Source organism: Cavia porcellus, unplaced genomic scaffold, assembly GCF_034190915.1.
Source record: "Cavia porcellus strain 051 isolate PalLab524CR breed Dunkin Hartley unplaced genomic scaffold, mCavPor4.1 scaffold_38, whole genome shotgun sequence".
Classification (NCBI taxonomy): Eukaryota; Metazoa; Chordata; class Mammalia; order Rodentia; family Caviidae; genus Cavia; species Cavia porcellus.
In genome coordinates, this window is record NW_026947521.1 from 4,523,733 (window position 1) to 4,545,445 (window position 21,713).

The 21,713-nt window shown below is 50.1% G+C and overlaps 1 protein-coding gene across 2 annotated transcripts in view; it reads left to right on the forward strand.

The window, feature by feature from the left end:
* Positions 1 to 19,204, forward strand: part of Arid3b (AT-rich interaction domain 3B) — a 44,105-nt gene extending 24,901 nt beyond the window's left edge. For both annotated transcript variants that reach the window (XM_003463583.5, XM_063243322.1), the window contains exons 3-9: positions 2,233 to 2,304; positions 2,453 to 2,525; positions 13,298 to 13,481; positions 14,440 to 14,717; positions 14,821 to 15,075; positions 16,070 to 16,168; positions 17,052 to 19,204. In XM_003463583.5, coding sequence (XP_003463631.2) covers positions 2,233 to 2,304; positions 2,453 to 2,525; positions 13,298 to 13,481; positions 14,440 to 14,717; positions 14,821 to 15,075; positions 16,070 to 16,168; positions 17,052 to 17,227 — 1,137 coding nt within the window. In that variant the 3' untranslated portion in view covers positions 17,228 to 19,204. The remainder of the gene's footprint in view (positions 1 to 2,232; positions 2,305 to 2,452; positions 2,526 to 13,297; positions 13,482 to 14,439; positions 14,718 to 14,820; positions 15,076 to 16,069; positions 16,169 to 17,051) is intronic.
* The last annotated feature ends 2,509 nt before the right edge of the window (positions 19,205 to 21,713 follow it).

Here is a 21,713-nt window from a genome sequence, read left to right on the forward strand (position 1 = left end):
AGCCACCTCACACTTAGGTGTTTATTTTCACACATAGTTCCCACCTTGGTCACACTGACATGCTTGTTCTCACACTCTTCTGTGCTGGGAAAGCCCTGTCTGATACTCTAGGTTGTGGATTCCCTCCTTTCCACCCAGCCGAGTGTTAAATAGTTTCTGAGTGAACCTTCAGAATGCCTGCTAGTTACTGTAATTGGCCCCAAACTGCTGTGCAGTGACCAACAGAGAAAGAAGCCTCTTGTGAACAACCTCAGCCTCAGATCTGCTGCAGTAAACAACTGACATAACAGAAGCAGCAATGATCCTTCATTAAATGTCTTTCAGTTGAGAGGGAAGAGAAGGGCCCCCAGGATAATTGACTTTCCAGCAGGAATTACTGGCTCAGATAAAAGCATTGGGCATTAGGGCAGGCTACTGCAGCCTTTGAAAGGGGACTGTAACTCTGTCTGGTTTTGCTGATCTGACAGGCATAGTTCATCTTGATTATTCATTGTCTAGTTGCCACCAGATGACACTAGATTTCTAGTGACTGCAATTATGAGATGGGGTTGAAGCTTTAAAAACCACTTTGGTTTGACTGTGGGTCTCCAGGGGTGAAGGCATCATAGCACAGGAAGGGTTCCAACAGTGCCTGTCTGGGAACCTGATGAGCACACTGTCCAGCAGATTTAGTGAGCACTTCCTTACGTGAGTCTTTTACTAGATAAGCAGGGAGACACTGGTGTGGCCTGTTTTGTTTCAGCCGACATTGTCATTTTTCTGAGACTTATGCACTGTCTGCTGAATTGCTGCTATCAGGAAACAGGTCTGCATCTCAAAATTCAAATTGACCAGGAAAGTGAGGTACAGTCCCGAAATATAACTTAACAGTGCCTCCTGGCAAGCTTGATTAAAGGAAGATGTGGACAGAATGGAATTCTTTTTTTTTTTTTTTTTTTTGACAGAATGGAATTCTACCAGGCTTTCACTTTATATGGCACATTTTAAAAATTAATTTATTCTTACAATACTGGGGATTAAACCCAGGCCCTTCACACTGAGCTATATCCCTAGCCTTTTTTTAGTTTTCTGTTTTGAGACAGGGTCTGTCTGAGTCACTAAATTGCCTGGGCCCAAGCTTGTGGTCCTCCTGTCTCAGCCTCTCACAATGCTGGGATTATAAGGGTATATGCTACCACATCCAATTTCAACATGGTTTTAGAGCAGGATCCCTATACAGTCCAAAGAATAGTTCCCTAAGAAACCCCTAGTTTCTCCCAGCCTTAGCTGTGTCTTTCCCTACCATTTACACACCCCAGCTAGCTGGAGGACATGGGTGACAAGCTCAGAGCTTCCATTTGCATCCACTGGACCCTTGTAGGGGTCAGGGGCATGCAACAGAGTTACAATGTGAGAGTCCTTGCCCCACCAGCTCTCCTGCATGGTATATGCATTTCTATGCTTTGTGAAGTGGTATTTAGTTGGCTCAGCTAACCTGTTAATTATGTGCCAGGCAAGGAGCTCTACTGATGGTAGGGATGACAAAGTGTTCCATTAAATTCTAAGCTAACAAGATTAAATAGCAAAGAGACGTGTTTGTCCTTCTCCCTTGTTCAGTGAACGGTGTTGGTTTAACCTAATCAATTAAATCAGCCATAGATTTTCATTATTTCTTTAATGAAAATGAACTGTTGCTCTAGAGTATTGGGTCTGTCCCTTGGGACTAGGCAGTCATGGATGTGGTAGTCCTCATATCAGTAAGGCCTTCTCTTCACTAGACTTAGGGCTTCTAGTGACAAGACAAGAGTGTTTTTTGGCAGAGATAGTGAAATTTCAGCATCTTTGCCTGCTGCCTTTGGCCTTTATCCCTACTCAAAGCAGCATGCAGAAAACTAGGTGTAGCATCTTCACATCCATAGCACAGTACAGCTCAAAGCAATGGCCTCTGAATATGAGCTGAGAGTGAGAGGATCTCAGGACACTAGGCCTGGGCTCCTTCTTGCAGCATTGAGTATGAGTAACACTTGCCCATCCTTTAGGAAATAGAGGTGGTTCTTCTGTCTGACTCCCCCTTATTTTGGAATCATAACTGAAAGGGGAAAGAAAATTCATTGGGAGAGGTTAGGAATAGTCACCTAACAGTCTCTCTCAGTGTGAATTCCAAGGGTCATCATAGCCTTTAGATGATTGCCCTGGCTTCTGCTCATTCTCTTCATTATTCCCCTTTTAACCTTTTTTCTTGTTCCTCTGCAGAATGGTGGTTTGGCCTGGAATGATGATGCCGATGGAGGCCGGGGAAGAGAGATCTCCCGAGATTTTGCCAAGGTCTGTCATAGGTTCTTTGGATGATGATGGGGCAGTTCTTCAGTGGGTTGTCCTTATTCTTATGGCTGTCGTATCTCAGGTGTAAGACATTCTGTAAAGCCAGAGTGGAATGTTTCATTGTGTTTTCTCCTTGGGGCGGGGATTACAGCTATATGAACTAGACGGTGATCCTGAAAGGAAAGAGTTCCTGGATGACCTCTTCGTCTTTATGCAGAAGAGGGGTGAGTGTGCTCTCCTTCTCCTTATTTATTGAATACCTGCTATGTCCCAGTATTGCTATCCATACTTAGGATGAGGGGCATTTACTGCTGATTGATATTTAGGATTTATCTTAATAATTGACAGCCATACCAAAGAGGAAAAGAACATTTTGGCAAAAAATGAATGAGTGGACTGATACCTCCTTTTGACCTTGATGTATCTTTGTGTTTCTTCTGATTAACTGGTATCTGGAATCATTTCATGTTCAAATATTTTTTAGCCTTGTAACTGTATTGGGCTCCACTTAAAGTAGTATGTGGGGCTGATGTTGGTATGTCTAGTTTCATAGAAACTGAGAAAGTAGGTGAAAGAAAAGACCCTAGGTGTATTTTGGAGTCTGAAATGATTCCATAGAGAAGAAAGGTCATTTTTTCTTTTTATCCATTGGCTTTTTGCTTTTTGCATCCACTAGCTTGGCTGAAACATTCGTGCAGTTTAACTGTAGAGTGTAGGGCATCTGCTTTGTAATTCTCCCTTCTGATTCTCTGCCCCCCTCTCCTTCTGCTCCCCTCACTGCCGCCTGTGGCAATCACCACCCTAAATCCTGGTGTGACTGAGTATAGAGCTCAGGGACACAACTTCCAGGCTTGATATCCTGCCCTGTGGGTTTCCCGCCATCCCCAGCTTGTTTAGAAGGTCCTCAGTTGTCCAATCCATAGCTCCACCTTTATCCCCCTCAAGACACAGTGGAGGGAGTGCTACTTCTCCTTATTGATGCCTGATCATACTTCCCCTGGAGTCTATGTCAGTGACTTTATCAAGACCTGGAAATGAAATTGTCCCTGTCCTAGGCTAAGCTATAATGGCATCCCTGGTAGGTAAACGTTCTGAGTATTCTTTGGTTTGCTTGGTGCCTTGATCTGTCCCTCATTCCCTCCATACTCCCCTTTTTTCTCCCCCCCTTACCTTTCAAAGCCTATTGCCTTCTTGGTAGCAGGGCTATAGTAACAGAAAGACAATGGAAAGTTCTGAGTCTGTGTTTCCTGTCTCTAGGCCTATCAAAGCACTTTCAGTAGGCCTAATTAGTTTACTCCACCAACAGTTATCAGCACAGAGCTAAAAAACAAGAATATAACCCTGAAAGATAATCTGACTGGCAGCAAGGAAAACTCCCTGTTGCCTTGAGAGAGAGAGAAATCCACTTAATACTTTGGTCTCCCCTTCCAATTACCTTTTAATTATTTACAAGCTGCACAAGCCCAGCTGGTGCAAACCTAGGCGCTGATCCTGTCTCAGAGGGGCTGCTATAGCAATATAGATTTTAATCAGCATTGCAGCATCCCTGCTTTATTTTCCACTTTATTGTTTTTCACCCTTCCCAGAAGGACTGTTAAAGGAAAATGGAAGTTGGGTCAGCCTAGCCAAGGGTGATAGTGTTTACTGTTAGATGTCCCCATTGGACAGGAGCTCCTCAAGGACAGCCGCTCTGTCATGCCTCTATGCCCCTAGTGCTGACAGCCCCAGGCTGGGCGGAGCTCAGGGCATGTTTGCTGTATGAGCAGTTTGGTTTTCCTGATTCAGCCTGCTGAGCAGGGGGTGTTGCCTTGAGCTATTGGATATGTATGCCTCTTTTCCATAGCTTCCCTGTAATGGGAGGCAGAAGCCGAGAACAGTCTTGCTGCTCCTGTGTCTATGCTGGGGTAGCCTCATTGCCATTTCCTATATTTTTTGTGAGCCCAAAGCAGGAGTAAGTGATTCTCTTTGGTAAGTCAGTTTGTGGCTACCCAGGTCCTGCCTTCAGCACTTTAGTCAGGTGTTTCACTGATCACTGGCATTGCTCCAGGTGGAAAGCAGATCAGTCTGCTGCTTGCTGATGTCTCACTGCCGACCCTAGAGACCAGAGTCCCTGTTCTTGTGGGCAGTCTTGTGTGCTGTAAGGTGTTCATAGTATCCATGGCCCATTCCCATGAGATGTCAAATAGCAGCTCCCAGTCCTGACAACCAGAAATGTCACTGATTATTAGAAGTGGCCCCTAGTGAGAACCACTGCTATAGGATGATAGTAAAGAGTAAAGACAAAATTTCTGTTGTAGAAAAAGTATCTTTATAGAAATCTTCCTTTCACATACCTGAAGGTGGCCCTAAATCAGGCATTAATCTCAACCCCACTTGCCTGAGTATCAGAAGAGTGGGGTACTAGCAGCCCAAACTGAGCTGGGCTACACTGTTGCAGATTCAGAGCCCCCATGACCTCCTCTTTCCTCTCTTTCATAGTCAAGATAAAAGGATAATCAGAAGAGCTGAAAGTAGGCTACACTTTTAACTGTATGGAGGTTGCTGGCTTTGCTCTTCATAGAATACTGAGGCCAAGGGCCCTAGATGGATGTGACTCACTCCTCCCTCCCTGAGTAGAGTGGCGAGTGCACTTGGGCAGATCTTTTTAGCTGGGACCAAGGAGAAACCTTGTAGACCTCAACAGCCAGACAGCAGGCCAATCCTAGAGCTGATGTGGAGGATAAGTGATAGATTTGCAGCTTGAATTTGACATGCTGGGGGACAGGTCTGGATGTGAGTGCAGCCACACAACTGAACATGAGGCCACCACAGAGGGAGACAGGTTCCAGTGGAGATGACTGCAGCTGCAGGTGATAAAAACAGCTATCTCATAGAAGGCACAGGCTATGACTGCCACTTTACTTTTTTGCCTATTGACACAGTTGGACAAATTGACCACAGCAGATGGCCCTTTCAGCTCTTGGTCCTTGTGTCTAGATCGCATCTCTGGCACCCTGAGCCCTCCCTGACCAGTGTAGCAGCCCACCAGTAGAGGAGCCTGGGGGTGTGGGTGGGCTGAGGCAGCAAGGGCTCTTGCTCATTGTCTCCTGTGGGCCTTGGAAGATAGGAGACCTGTGAGGCAGAGCCAGGTCACCTTCACGTCCATGGTGTTGAGCAAATCCTTCCCCTCTGGGCCACACTTTCTTATCTCTAAATCAAGACTGTTCACTTCCAGGGAAACCTGGAAGTGTCTGTGTTGTATATTTTGTGTCTGTGATTATTCTGTTGTATTCCCCTGGGGAACAGAAACAAAGGAAGCAAAGCCCCTTTAAAGGATTTTCTGTCAGATTGTGTGTAGACTGTATCAAGAATCTCTTAATACCAAATGTTTCTTTCCTTTCTTTGCTAAATAATGGATTTCCTCTTTTGCTAACTGAAGCCAAAAGGAATTGTACAAGTTGCTCCAGATTCCACCCCCCCCCCCCAGAATATCACTCTAGAAAGTGTGGTTAGATTGCAGAACTCTGTGTGCCCCAAGGGACTAATTTGTAAGCCTGATAAGCAAAAGCTGTGTATAAACAATTCCATTTTTCCTTTATTGCTAAGGAAGAAAAGCTTGTTGTCTTTCCATAGGAGATAACAGAAGAGTGATCTGGCCAGGATGATAATGATGATGATGACAATTTTACAGTTACTTTTACTATTAACTCATATAGAACTGTATAACCCATCATCTGCCCAAGCTCCAGGTGTGTGCGGTAGAGAGGGCAAAGGCTACCACCTTTAGTAATGAAGAGTCAATCTGGGGTTAAGGGACTCACCTAGGGCCAGAGATCTTCTAACTCACATGCTAGCACTCTTTCCTTTTCCTTTGCACAGCCTTTGAGACACTGGTTCTTTGCTACTGCTTTTAGAGCAGCAGGCAAGCGTTGTCTGTCCTCCATTCTGAACCCCAGCGAGTGAGTGCTGGGCACCTCCACTAGCCATTGTCCAGCAGAAGGTGGAACAGCATCTAGATGATTGCTGCAAGAGGTATGACAGCTCACAATGGCAAGGAGGCTGCCGCTTGTCAAGGCATGATGGGGTGGGGAACACAGGAGACACACTTAGAAGTGGCACCAGCAAGACTGTTCTTTCCTACCCTTGTCCCTGTGGCTGTGCCTGGCTGAGAAACTGCCTGGTCACGCGGAAGACAAGTTTTGTCAAGACCTCATGTGTAGAGCAGCCCTCTCGCCCCTAGTTCTGGTCAAGGCTGCACACTGACCTTGGTTTTCCCCAATGGATTGTTAGATCTGTTTTTGATGTGTATTTACAAAGAATTTACTGTGGGAAAGGGTTGGGCCTGCCTCTGAGTGCAGCTGAGTGTTTTTCCTTCTGTTGTGTGCTTATCTATCCATCTTTGGCAAGGAAATGTCCATGACATATATTGCTTGGCTTTTGATGGAGGCAGTTTCTTAGGTATTCTTTGTATCTTACAATAAGTGATCTGTACCCTGGACACTCTTCCTGGTAGACTAAAATTGTTGTCTTTGTCAGATGAGATCATTTTGGAGGCTTCATTTTTAACTTGAAACCCAAATGAAAGTGTAAAATGCAAATCTTTCTAAGTCTCAGTTAACATTTTGTCTGATACCGGGTCTTTTTCTCTCTAGAGGTGATTTTGCCACTATTGATAAATATATTCATTTTTCTTCTTTCCATCTTAAATAGTTATTTAGTACTCTATAAGTACCCAATAATGGGACAAGAACTTGGTCTTTGAAAGGCACAATTAATTTGAATGACCCAGTTTGTCATTAAATTCATCCTTTTCCCCTTCAAAGTCTTACTTTGTACTCATAGCGCTGGTAAAATTGAGTTATTAGATGGTTTTGCTTCCTTTGTTCCAGAAGCCAATCTACAGAAAGGGTTTGGCCCACTTACTCTATGGGGAAACCCAAGGGATCTGAGAGCCTCATGGCATACGTGACAACAGCAGCACAGATAGCTGCATGTGCCCAGACAGTCGGCCTCTTCTGGCCACCTTCCATCCCTGCCCTGGCCATGCCCTTGAGGGCCGGTGATGCACCAGCAGGCAGAGCAGAGGTGCCAACAGCCCACCTCCCTCAGCTCCTTGGCCAGCTTTGAACACAGGTTTAAGCAATGGTGACGTGGTCAGAGCAATGATTTCATCATAAGCCATAGCAGAATACATTACACAGACTATTGAACTTCATCTAAATTCATCCAAGCTAGAGTATATGCCCCTCCCCCGCCAAAATGATGAGTTTAAAATTAGCCTCCTAACATAGAACAACTAGAATACCCACACATTTTTGATGATTATAAATGGGTGTAACAACTTCAGAAATCTGTTTGATAGCGTTTATTAAAGCAGACTGTTCTGAGCCTGTTAGCAGTGGTTCCACTCTGGGGAGGATACCCAACAGAAATGAGCACTTCCATGCATAAAAGAATCATGCAGGAATACTCACAGCACCACCATTTATTGTGGCTAAAGACTGCAAAGCACTCAACTTGTCCATCAGAAGTAAAATGGACTAATTGCAATGTAGTCATAAAGTGCAATAAAAAGAACAAACTACTCCTGCACATACCCAGGACAGCTGCCACAGGCCTAATGGGGAGCATAGACCAAACACAAAAGATTATATACTTTAAAAATTACATGCTACATGATTCCATTTATATAAGGTTTGAGAAAGTGCACATCAGAATAATGGCTACTTCAGGGCTAGTGAGGGAGGAGGATGGATATTGATTAGGGAGAGACACAGGAAATGTTCCATATTTTGGCCCGAGGGAAGGTTACATGGGTATAGTTGAACACACAGATCCATTGTATACTATTGTACACCTCGATCAGTGCACCACATCATAGTAGGTTAGACTGCTTAGTGGCATTTGGAGGGAGAGGGCTTAAGTATGCCCTTAAGCACATTCTCCCTGTGCTGCCTTGCAGAACAGTCCAACTGTAGACTGTGGTGCAACTGTTTAGAACTCTGTAACACATCATCTGACCCTGCTGCTGCCCAGGCTCCAGGTCTGTGAGGTAGAGAGGGCAAAGGAGGTGTTTTCGACATGAACAAGGCAGAGGAGAAATCACCAGTAATTTTCTGGTTTGTTCCTGGGGAGCAGGACCAGAATTTGCAGAAGAATGGTCAGCAGGCTGGCCAGCTGGCCTGCCTAACATGGGTCTGAACTCTCCTAGGCTCTCTGTACAGCTCTTTTCAGGCTATGAACATGATTAATCACCTTTTTCAAAGTCAGGAAAAAGCAGTGAGGGTCCCTGGCAGGGCTATACCCTAGGCCCTGGGTCCTCACTCCTGACTAGTAGGCAGGAAGGCAGCCTTCATGAGCCGTTTGGGGCCCTGCCTTTAATTGCTCCTGGCCTTCTCCGGAGCATGCCCATTCTCTGTGATGAAAAGGGAATGGCTTGTTCTTCAGCACTCTTGCCGCTTCCCAACTTTGTCTCAAGCCAGAGGCAGCTCTCTCTCTTCTTGCCCTCATCTCCACCCCTAATTATAGCTAAATTATCTTGAGTGGAAGACAAGAAAGCAGGGTGCCAGGAAACGTCTGGTGTCCTGCCATATCTGCACTGGAAGCTCCTGAGGCAGTAGTGCCTGAGAGTGCCCGTGCCCACCAACAAGGGTTAAAGCCCAGCATCCTGAAGGCCTTGCTGAATCCCTGGGCCTCATAAAAGCCTTCCGTCCCTGGGGTTGTCTCGGGCTCCCTGGCTGAAATCTGATAAGGGGCCTCTTTGTTGCAACTGTCAGTCTCCTTTATTGAGGAGGGAACTGGAGACCAGCCGCATTTCTTGGGGTGCAGATAAGGCCCTGGGTTCCTGTCAGAGAGAACATGATTAATTACCCTCAGTCCTAGCTCCTACTTTGATATCAGTGACTGACAGTCTGCAGGCTTTCCCTCCAGGTGCTCCCCAGGCTTGGTAAGGTGGAGATACAGCCTCCCACAGGGCCACACCAATGACCCATAGAGCTCTCTCCAGTGGGTGTCTAGCCTCACTGCAGGCAGCCTTCACATTGATTGTGGGCATGAGATTGCCACTGTGGGTGAGGAACCTCCCAGAGAAGACTGTGTTTCTGCCTCAAGAGCAGACAGAGCCCTTTTGTGAAGGGCCTGAAGGAACCATTGCTTGTGGACTTGAACTTCCCTTACCTCATCTGAAATGTACTAGGGGTCCTTCCCAGGAGAAGAACCCAAATCACTCATTATAAGAACTCCCATTTCAGGCAGGCTCCATAAACCAAGTCATCCTCCCTTTGAGAATAATCACAACTATAAACGTTTGCTTTGATTTTTTGTTGATAATTCCTAAGACTTGAGAACTGAAAGATAGTATAAATTTTTATTTCACAGATGGGAAAACTGAGTCCGGAAGCTTTTGTTCCCCACATCTACCTCCTAGTAGTATGTATTGGCAACCTCAGCTAAAAGACCTTTCCATCTTTCTTCATAGTAGAATCTCCTTGGGACAAGTGCAGTGGCTTCCAGGGCCACCAGCACAAAGCTAACTGCTGGGGTTGTGGTTGTCTTTCTCAGTGGTCAGAATGGAGGCCAAGCAGGTGTTGTGTCTGCACCATCTAGACACGTGCTCACCCAGAGCGACCAGCAAGACACACCTCAGCTCCTTCTCCAACAGTGAACTGCCCTAACCTTTAGTGGAGGGCCAGTTGCGGGGCACAGCATGTTGACTTAGTCTTTAGTCTTCAAGAACCAGGTTGTCCAATGGAGGGGGCCCATGCAGGAGAGGGTGCACCGTGGGGTTCAGGGAAATAGGTCTGTGGAGCACTCAGGATGCCACCAACCTTCCTGTGCACTTGGCTTCTCTGGGAGTCCCAGGATGACGGCTTTCCTCTAAGTGCTGGAGACAGGCCACCTACTGCTAGGTGACAGGTTTGACCTCAAATGCTACTGTGTCCTCTCAGGTCTTATGCTTGTTTTTGCTCCCTTCCCTGGCATTTCTCAGGCTCCTGAATCATGTGGCTGTTGAGACTCTGACTTATAATAAAATTTCTGCATTGGTCACCCTTTAAAGCTACCATCTCAAATGACTAGATGGTTAGTACAGTGACTGCTTAAGATAGCTCTCTGGGGAGCTCCTTCCTTAGGCCACTCTGGAAATCTGCTGTGGTGTAAGTCCACACTGCATCTTTGGTAAAACCCAGTGTGCACAACCTGCTCTATCCTATTTTCTGGCTGCCGATGGATGAATAATGGCTGTTTCCAGAAGTGTAATGGGTTGTCTGTGTCTAAAGATTTACTGCCCCTGAAGAGATCAGCAGGAAATGCTGCAGTCTGAAAGCTGCTTGCAGGTGCAATTCTGATGCCATATGTATCTGGCTGTCCAGGGTGATCTCCTTAAAGACTGTGCTTGGTCAGCTAGGCAAGCCCTGCTGTGCCACAGCTGTTCTGGATACTCACACTCAGCCACCTCCACACTGGCACCTACTTTGCTTCCCCAAGGCCCTGCTGTATGGAGTCCTAGATCCTTAACTTTCTCAAAATCCCTAACCTGTCTATTCTCCTCTTGCTGGTTTTCTGGCTGTGAGACTTGGAAGCAAACAGCCCAAAACACTCTGGGCTCTAGGCCTCAGCTCCCCCAGCTGTTCAGTGGTGATTGTGACCCGTTAGAACCTGAGAAGGGAACTGACTTCTAGTCAAGGCTGTCTGCATAAATGCTTAGAAAAGCTCCCCACAAACATAGGTGCTGTGGGGAAGGTTCCCAAGTAGGGTGCCTTGGAACCAACCGATGCTCTCACTCTGAGCAGCACTGGGTTTTGGGGGTTTTTTGCAGGGTGGTTTTTAGTCTGCGTGGAGGCCTGTTTAATATTTGCACCATAATATTGGAGGCTGGAGACAGTCCCTGCTTCACAGAGCTGACCATCCTCCTAGAGTGCCACACAGACATACATTGAGAGGAATTATTTGCTGCATTTGTTGGAGAATCCTAGAAATTCTGAGAGGGAGGAGACTGGTAGTCAGTGTTCTCCTTGGAGGAGTGGATGTAGAATGAGAGTAGAGCATTTGAGTAGAGGCAGGTGGTTTCCAGCCCGAGCAGGGGCTGGTCACAGAGGCAAAGCAAGCATGGTGGGAAGGGTTCATAAGGTGGTGGTGACAGGAGCTAGTGGGATGTGTTTAAGCACATCCTGTAACCAAAGGGGCCTGTGAGAAAGTGTGCTGATGCATGGCCTGGTGAGCAGCATGGGGGATGTGGAGCACATGGCTGGGTGTACGGGTTGGGTGGTGAACAGTGAGCGGCTTTGGAGGTTTTTAATCAAGTAAATGGGTGATGTGGTTGAAGCAGCATTTTATTTATTTTTATTTTTATCTTTCTGAGGTAGCATTTTAATGAGACTTAGCAGTAGTGTATGAGTTGAGCCTATGATTAGAGGCCACTCCCATCTAGTGCTGAACCAGTAACCAATAAGGACCTGGCCCAGTGGTGATCCAGAAAGGACATTGCCCTCAAGACCGGGTTCAGAGAGAATCAGTGGAGCTCATCGGGCCTGGGATGGGTGCTAAAGGACAGCAGAGCCCAGCCACTGGGGTCAGTGAAGGTGATGGGGGAAGAAGCGAGAGTAAAGGCAAGGTTAGAATGTGTGCAGCACACACGTGCAGATGCCAAAGAAGTCTGGTAATAGCCTATGTGACGGGACCATGGCACATCCTTCCAGCCCTCCAAGTGATTTCATGGAAAGTGTGGGGTCAGCACAACTGGGAGTGTGACCGGCACATAGGCCCTCACAAGGAAGTGGTACCCACCAGCACCTGCCATTAGCCAAACGCAGCACTTCAGGCTTCTTTCATGGGGTCAGAATCAAGCCCACTGGCTGGTCAAGAAAAAGGTCCACAGGCGTGGTGGTTCTCTCCCCATCTTGGAAAAGAGGCATTGTCCTGCCACAGTGTCCCACGTGTCCATGCTGGCCCTTTGCTTCCTCTTGTGACCAAAGGGGCCCGTGACAGTGGGCTAGGCAGTCTGTTTCAGGTGGGAAAGAAAATGCCTGCTGGAGAGGAGAGGAAGCAGGAGGGCCACGAGTCTTAACAGGCTTAGCACTGCCAGGCAGCTCAGTGGGACCCCCGCGCAATGGGGGCAGGGAGGCAAGGGAGGGCAGGAGCAGCAGCCTGTGTACAGTAAAAGGAGCTCACCATCAAAAGGCAACAAGTCTAATACCCTGCCCTGGACGGTGACCCTTCCCTGTGGAATTCTCCCCTCTGACCTCCAGATCATTAATCCCGCGGCTGCCAAATGACAGTCATCCATCACGTCTCCTGACGAGCATCCCAGCCACCGTGAAAGGACCTGGCCCTGCCCTCCTTGCATCCCTTGGTGCTCATTAGTAGCCCTTCCTGCCTGGTGCCAGGTTTCCTAATCAAGTCCCTGGCTCCTCTCACTTCCCCTAGGGCCGGTAGGCGGAAGCTGCTCTGACCCGCCCTCTTTCTGGGGCCAGGGAGGGAATGGGTGATTAGTGGGGAGAGAATTGTTGAGTGGTTCTGCATTCCCCTGAGAGCTGTGTGTCCAGTAGCTCCATTGACATGGCAAGGTACACAGAGAGAAGGGAAAGCCACGTCTTTGTCCTGCAGCAAGAGAGGAGCGGGCAAGCCACAGGCGAAGGCATACACTGCACGGACAGCTATGGGATCTCCTTGACCAGGCAGAAGGCTTTCTAGGAGAGTGAAAGTTGCCAAGTTCTGGAAAAAAATCCCAATGTGTACTGCCAGCAAAAAACACAAAACACTTGGAACTCATCTCATTTGGCCCTTGTATTTACCAGATAGGAAAACAAATCCAGAGAGGCCGAATGTCTTGTCCAGGGTCATACAGCCTGGGAAGAACCTGTCTTCCTTGATGTAGAGAACTGACACTAGTCAGGTAGCTGCCAGGCTTGGTGAGCTTGCATCAAATTTCACTTGTAAGCACATGTGTGAATACCATTTCCCATTCAGGTAAGCATGCTTGTAGGTCTTATGCACCCCTCCCCTTCTTGGACAATCACAGGAACCCCCATCAACCGGATCCCCATTATGGCCAAGCAGATCCTGGACCTGTACATGCTATACAAGCTGGTAACAGAGAAGGGAGGCCTGGTGGAAATCATCAACAAGAAGATCTGGAGGGAGATTACCAAAGGCCTGAACCTGCCCACCTCCATCACCAGCGCCGCCTTTACCCTCAGGACCCAGTGAGTGGCCAGGGCTGGAGAAGGAAGCTGGAGAAACTGGGGAAAGGGGTGGGTCAGCCCTGAGGCAAGGAGGAAGGAAGGAAATTCCAGTGTAGAATACACCAGAGGAGTAATTTCTCCTGAGCCAGCGGGAGCTCAAAAGATGACTGCTTTGCTAGGCCAGGTAGTGGAGTTACTATTGACTTGGTATCTCTTGTGTGCTGGTTCTTTAGCTGTTCTCCCTAAACCTCAGTGAGTCCTGGAAGAGATAATGCACCATTTTTCAGATTACCAGAACTAATTCTGTGAGATTAAATAGTTTGGCCAAGGCCATCCTAGCCTAAATGGTTAAGCTGAGATTCAGACCTGGCTTCTTGGGCCCCTATCTCAAATGCATACTCTGTGTCACGTCACTCCCAAGCAGCACTTCTGCCCTAGCTGGCCACCCCACTGGACACCCAGCCTGTACTTAGTCCCCATGGGGTTGCTGATCTGCACCAAGAGCAGCGGTGGAAAATGAGAGCCAGAGGAGTCTCTTCTTTTGAAACAGGGAATGAACAGCTGACATATCAGTCAGATAGCATTGCACAGTCTTGTAGAAAAGAGAAGGGTTGTACCTATTAGAACTTTGCCAGTAGATGTTAAAGACAGTTGTAACCAAAATAGCAAGCTTCTTGGGAGAGACATGTGACACAAAAGATAGAACTCCTAGGTCAAGAGGCCTGGAAGGTTGGGCTTCGTATCTCGCAAGACACCAAAGTAAATGTGCTGAAGTTAGCTGTTGCTCATTTCCCTTAATGAGCCGTGCTTATGCTTCAAGCCATGGTCAAGGTGGATAGAAATAAGAGGAACCTGGGCAGTGTGTCCAGTGGCACCTATTCCTTGCCCAATGGAGGCTGCTGCCAGAGACCAGTGCCAAGCCTGGGCAGTGTGTGTGGTTGGTTTGGGATGATTCTCCTTTGCTTCTTCCTTCCCTCAGGTACATGAAGTATCTCTATGCCTACGAGTGTGAGAAGAAGGCCTTGAGCTCCCCAGCTGAGCTGCAGGCTGCCATCGATGGCAACCGCAGGGAGGGCAGGCGGCCTAGCTACAGCTCCTCCCTCTTTGGCTATTCATCAGCCGCTGCCACTGCCACTACTGGGGCCCCTGCCCTTCTCTCGCCACCCAAGATCCGCTTCCCAGTCTTGGGGCTTGGCTCCAGCAGCAGCACGAGTGCCAGTGGCCCTCGGTTATCCCCAGCAGCCACTCTCAGGAAAGGTCAGCGGGCCCTCAGGGGAAAGGGAGAGCCCTGTGCCCCTGGCTCCAAAATGGGCCTGTGGCTGGCAGGGGTGAGTATGGGCCAGCTTCAGTTCCTTTGCAGGTGACGGAGTCCCTGCAAACACAGTGCCCGTGCCAAATCGCCTGGCTGTGCCCATGGCTCTGGCAGGACCACAGGCAGGGAGCCGGGTGGCCGCTCTGGAACAGTTACGGGAGCGGCTAGAGACGGGGGAGCCAGCTGAGAAGAAGGCAGCAAGGTTGTCAGAGGAGGAGCAGCGCCTGGTGCAGCAGGCCTTCCAGCGCAACCTCTTCAGCATGGCACGGCAGCTGCCCGTGAAGATCCGTATTAATGGCAGGGGTGCGTGTGCCACTGCAACCCAGCTCCACTCCTGGGGCAGGGTGGGCAAGGGGCACACTCCTGGTCCTTAGAGCACCATGCAGGTTCTCGGGCTGCTGGGATCTGCTTGCTAGGCAGGGGAGTTTGAGGGGCCAGAGGCTGTGCTCCCTGCTCAGCAGCCTTTTGATCCATCTAAACCATAGGGCTTGGCTGCACTGCAGTCCCTCAGTGGATGCAGACCAACACAGGGCATGGTGGCTGGGTCCAGGAGGGTAACACCCTGTGGTCCCAAGGCTCAGCAGGGTACCAGGGGCCTTTAGGAACACATGGCTGTAGGAAACGTATTTGATAGTGTGACTGACATCTTTTTTCCCTTTGCTTCCACATATTTCAAATGCTTCTCTCTTTGTAAACTACACACTGCATTTCCTTTATTCCTCCTCCTCTGCTTTCCCCTCACACACCTGCCCTTTGCCACTTTTGCAGAGGTGAGTAGTAAAGGAGGCTAGTGTGACGGAAGCCATGCTGTGCCCTGCCCATCTAGTCAGTGAGGGACAGGTCTCCTGGCCCTGTACAGTCAAACCATGAGAAAGGCTGCTCACCTGGACCTTGGCTCACTTTGTAAGAAGGCAGAGCCTGGCAGAGATGCCACATGCCAGCCACTCAGGTGGGCATGGAGGGCCAGGTGCTGGGGGCACAACACCCCCCCCCCCCGAGGCAGTCATGCAGAATGCATCCCTAGACTCAGTGATGGGCTCATTGCTCCCTGGCTTCTAGGCTGATACGTAGCAGGCCTAGTTAGGGTTTGTGAGTCCAATTGACAGGGTTGTTGCCTGTAGTCTGGCCACGCCAGCCTGTTCTCTGGGAGAGGAGGGCACTGGGGATTTGGCGAGCCTAGGTTTCTGCCAGCTCGTGAGCTCAAGAAGCAGTCCTGTGGGTGCTCTCCAACAGCACCAGAGGACAGTGCCGGGGGGGGGGGGGGTTTGACCTGGCAACTTTCTCCCTACCCCACCAGAAGACAGAGGAGAAGCCTCGGCCGCTGCATTGAACCTGACCCCAAGCACCATTGGGAGTATAAATATGTCTGTGGACATCGACGGTACCACCTATGCAGGTAGGCCCCAGGTGGCCATTGTGCCATCCCTCGGTGGCCCTACTGTCACTCTTGTCCCCAAATGCACCCAGGATGCTTCCTTCCAGATTGTTAGCAGGATGACAGATCCACCTTACCTGATAGAAAGCCGTCCTCTGGTCATTCTGATCAGTGTTGAGGTTCCCAGTCAGTGCCATATCCAGGTCCTTAGACACTGTGTGTTAAGTCAGATTCCGCCATGCCTGAGTCTCTTTTTTGGCTGTAAAACACTCACAGTGGCCTTAAAGCTATTTTCTGGCTTTAAAGTGGACTAAGGACTGAGACCCCAGCCACAGAATCTGAGTGCTACTGAATCGGCCTGTTTGGTCAGTTGATTCAGCACCTTGACCAAAGTCTTTCCAGGATGTTCCACTCAGTACTTATAGAAACAGCAGTCATTGTTCCCTGCTGTTTCACTGGTTAGGGTTGGGCATGGGGACAGCGTATCTGAATCTTGTCCTAACTAGGGAGGCAGACAGCTCAGGGCATGTGAAGCTCTGCTGCCGTGCCCAGCCCCAGACCTGCATCTGTCCATTTAAATGCTTCTGTTCTGAGGACTGCAGCCCCTGCAGCCCCTGCAGCACCATCCTGGAGGCCAGGCCTCCTCAGGAGCTGGAGGACAATACCTTTGTGTCTTACCTCCCTGAGACCTTTGTATTTCTGTCCAGCCCGAGCACTCTCCCTCTTGGACCCCTCTGTTTCTGCTGTACCCTGCCACACTACTCTGGGTGTTGTAACATCCTGTTTATGCCCTTGCAGCCCAGCAGAGCACAGGGCCTCTGTTTGCATCCTGCGCAGTGCTAGGGATGCAGGGGAGGCCTGCAGTGGGCATTTGTTGGTGATGGAGCTGTGTCTGTTCCCCCAGGCGTGCTGTTTGCCCAGAAACCCGTGGTCCACCTCATCGCAGGCCCTGCTGCCCAGAGTGTCGTCGGCAGCACCTCCGGTGGCAGCAGTAGCAGTGGCGGCTCTCACTGCTCACATAGTCCTACCTCGTCCCGGGGCACTCCCAGCGTGGAGCCCTCTACCAGCTGGTCCCTCTGACGGCATTGCCAGCTGTCCGTGCCCTCCAGCCAGGAGTGGTGGAAGCTGACACACAGAATTTACCTCGTCTCATGAAGTCTGATGTTCAGGGACTTGGTGTGTCCATTTGTCCAGGCTACATTCAGGTCCTGCTGTCTCCTGGGGGCAGGGAGAGGTGGGCGGGGAAGGACAGGGCAGCATTGTCCAATCAGGGATCATCCTGGAGGCCTGGGCAGGGGTCTGGGTGCCCCACTTCCTCCAGGGTCCCCACCCACCTTTTACCCCAGGGCACAGTGTATCGACAATCTGTAAGCCGACACAGGGCTGGACACCTCCACTTCCTTCCCTCTTAATTTATTTCCCTTCCTCTGCTTTCTGCCATCACCCCAGGGTCATGGTCTTATCCTCTCCTCCCCGCCCGGCATTTTTAATCCTGTGTGGCTGCTGGGGCCAACACCTGCCTTCATGGCCCTCAGCAGCTGAGTATAGATCTAGCCCACCTGTCTGATCTTGGTTCTCAAAGCCTGGGTCCCTCAAATCCAAGTCTGAAGTCAGACCTGGGGCCCCATGTCCCCCTCAGTTGGGGGAAACATGAAAGCACATGAGGGCAAGCTCTAGGCGTAGGTCTCTGAGCATCTGACAGGAGGGAGGAGGGCTTGGACTGCACGGACCCTGGTAGCTATTTCACAGGATGCCATGCAACCTGCCTTTACCTCAGGCTCCCCAGTGGCCCTTGTTGGCTACTCTCCCACCATAGTTCCCTTGTCCCTGTCCTGTTGTCTCCGGGGGCAGTCTCTGCTCCACCAGCCCCAGATGTGCCGATATCAGGTCATTTAAATACCTCAGATTTGTAATTGTTGATGTTTGATTCTTCAGGAAGTATTTACATCTCTGAAATCTTTTTATATGTTTTTGCTGACTTTTGTTTTTTATTTTTAAATTTTTGTTGTTGCTGTTGTAGCACCAAAGAAATAAGAAGTAAGAGTGGATCACCTCAGCCGGGTGCAGTTGGTGGCCAGCCCCTTGGCCCTGCTCTTGGCCCCTAGAGACAGGAACAAGCCAAGTGACTCAGGGATCCCCAAGGCAGTGGGGTGGGAAGGAGAGGCCTGCACTTGCCTGCAAGGCCAGAAACTATGCCAGTCCCAGGACATCCCTGACTACCACCGCCCCTGCCCGGCCATGCTGGAGCCCAGGTCAGGGGGTGGGAATGTGAGCTGCCAGGGCTGGTGCAGGCTACGCTACCCCTGCGGATAGACAGGGTGTCACTTGCACAGGCCACCTTGGCTGGGTACCTTTAGTGTTTAGAATGCCGCCACTATGACTCCTGGGCTCAGGGCCCTGCTCAGTCCCATCCAGGAAGAGAAAGGGAAACCAGAAGCTCACACACAGACATACCTCAGCCTGGCCAGTGGCTCTGCCAGCCTGCACCTCATCCCTGCCCTGGACCTCTACACATTTGAGTGTGCAAACACAGCCTACCCACCCACCTGCGGCAGGCTGCCCTCCTCTGCCTGCAGAAACCTTGCCTTCCACACAGGTGGGCTGTGGTAGAGTAGGGAATAAGGCTCTGGTGCCAGTTCGGAGGTCCAGTGGCCAGTGCTGGCCCTCTCCCTTTGGAGTACAGCAGACACTTGGCCAGAGTATCGTTCTCAGGGTTTAGTCAAAGGATGGACTCTCCCACTCAGAGGATGCAGGGATGTACACTGGGTCGCTGGTCACAGACCCTCCCCTTCTTCCCCGGCCACTGGACTGGCCTCTCCCAGAATGCCCCTCAGTGCCCCAGTGTGGGCCTGGCTCAGGCGGAGCATCCATAGGGGATGCTCGGTCCCCTGTCCCATCATCTTCGTATTCCAGCAGCATTGTGGTAGCACACAGGTAGCCTAGGCAGTGAGTACATACCTCAGACGTCCTCTCAGCAAGTGTCTGTATATGTCGTGGTTCTTTTCTCTTACATGTTCTGAATGTTTATATTTCATTAAACCTCTACCTCTTCACACAGCAGGCCTCGTGCTGACTCCTCTACTGCTATTGCGAAAGAGCCTTCAGGGGGACCGGGTGAAGCAGCTGTTCTCTGTCCCTAGGCTTCCTTGGCATCTCCTATCCTCCCAGAGCACTTACACATGCTTCTCTGCTGGTGGCAGGGTGCTCAGCATGGCCTGGTCACCAAGACTGGCTCTGGTGAATCACGTTGGTGTCATGACAGGCCTGGGCCCCAACACTTGCTGAGCCAGATACAGTGGGAGAAGGCACAGTGGATGAAATCTCAAAGTTTCCTGTTTGTTTTTGCAATACAGGGAATTAAACTCAGGGCCTTAGATGTGAACTACACCCACAGCCTTTTTTATGTCTTAGTTTGAGATAGGGTCTTGCTGAATTGCCTAGGCCATAACTAAAAGTTGAGATTCTCCTCCCTCAGCCTCCCAGAGCTCTGAGATTACAGATGTGCACCATTGTGCTCAGCTACAGAGCTGCTCCTTAGGGTCCTCCAAAGTCTGCACATTTTAGCAGGGGGCTATGTGGGCAGGGCATCTCTGGAAGCTTTTAGAGGTGGCAGTGTCACAGCTGAAAGAGCAAGGTAGCTTTGTGTAAAACAGCAGCATCTGTGGTCAGTGCTGCGACCCAACAGCAGAGGTAGGGTTTGGGGAAAGCACTGTTGGCATCAGGATGGCCCCAGGGCTGAGGGACTTGGGTGCACCCGTCTGAGCCTCAGAACATGTTTTTTAACCTGGACACAGGTTAAAAGAGACTTTTAAAGGGGGCCCTGGAGCCAGGTGCTAGGGGTGGACCCTTGGGCTGACACCCCAGGAGAACCTTGCTCAGACACAGACGGTACAGCGTCTCCTGGAGGCGTGCAGAGGGGAAGCCCTAGTGTCTGAAAAAGCACTTGAATACCTGTCTGTTACCCACCCTCTGGCACTGGCAGGGACCCCTTTCTCTGATATTGGCTGATATTGGAAGTGCTAGAAAGGTGACAACAGGACAGTCCTGAGCTGCCACTTCCTGACATTGAAACTCTTCTGTAAGAAATAACCAGCACTTTAGTACTTTGCTGGCACCCAGGCATGGGCCTTCTAGCTTCCAGGCCTCAGAGGTGATACATCCTCCAGGGCCTTGAAATGAGGGCAGGCTAGGAGCAACTGCTGAGCAGGGACCCTTTAAGGATGGCGGTTGGTTTGTTGTTTTTTTTTTTTTTTTAACTTTTTTATCAGTACTGGGGATCGAACTCACGACCACCTGCTTGCAAGGCAGGTGCTTATACCGCTGAGCTAAATCCCCAGCCCCTGGTTGGTTGGTTTTTAATGCTTAGTTACTGAGACAAAAGCAAAAGGAAGGCCGTGGAGCAGGAAGTGTCACAGATAGGTTTCGCACAGAGACTGCCCAGTTCCACCTCACCAGTGACCCACAAGATGCTCAGGTTTTGCATGCACATGTCAGTGGCACGAGCTTTGGTGTTGTGTGTGCCAGTCCTGGCTAGGACAGGCAGTGGGACTCACACCACACTGAGTGTACAGTTACCCCAGGGCTTGGGACTGTACTTGCTAGGTGCACGCCCTGGATGCGAGCAGGAGGGGCCACACCAACTGATGGTCAGTTCTGCTCAGACTAGTGCGTCTCCTCTGCCTGTCTATAAGGTGGCACCATGTTTCCCTTCTGCAGGTGGGAAGTGGAGCCACCACTTATAGACAGATCTCATTGCAGGCCTAATGTCTCACATCCCCGGGTTGGAGCACTTGGGCTTCTACTTTGTGCCTCACTGGCACCATGCTGTAAGTTACCTACTCATTTTACAAATGAAGAAACCAAGGAATGGGAATGGGCTTGAGGTCACAGAGACAGTAATGGTACAGTTGGTATCAGGCTCCAGAGCCACTGCCCTTAGCCTCTGCCCAGTGTGGGGAGGAGGGCCCAGGACTTCCCACCCAGGTCTCTGCTGTGCCGCACTGCATCCTGCAAGGGCTCTCCAGAGGAAACTGAGCAGCCACGGGACCCACTTTCCTGACCACACTCAGTGACACACACACAGTCTTGCCAGAACCATTGGAAGGAAGGACCCTCCAGGAAACTGCACCTCTAATATAGGGAAGGGGATCCGTAGGTCCCTGAGAAGGAAAGCGACCTGGTGGCTGAGGAGGGGGTTTCTGAAAGAGGCGAGGAAAGGAGGAATCAAGCAGGAGCAAGAGGAATCAAGCAGGAAGAGAGCAAAGGGGCCTGCTGAACTTGAAAGTGCGAGGTATAAGTCCCACCAGCAGCCAGGGCACAGGGACAGTTGAGGCCAGAGGGAGCTAGCTGTGACAGAGACCACCCCAGCTGCTGCCCACAGGGCAAGGTCATTACCCACCCCTGCATAGGCAGGGGTATCTTGAGTAGCAGCCTGCGCAGCCACATCCCAGGCCTCCTATGTGGGGCCTCCTCCAGGACAGAGGGGTGACTCTGCCTGCACCAAAGGGTGCAGGGCTCTGGCTCACCCTCAGCCTAGAGCCCCAAGCACCTACTACTCTGAGCACCC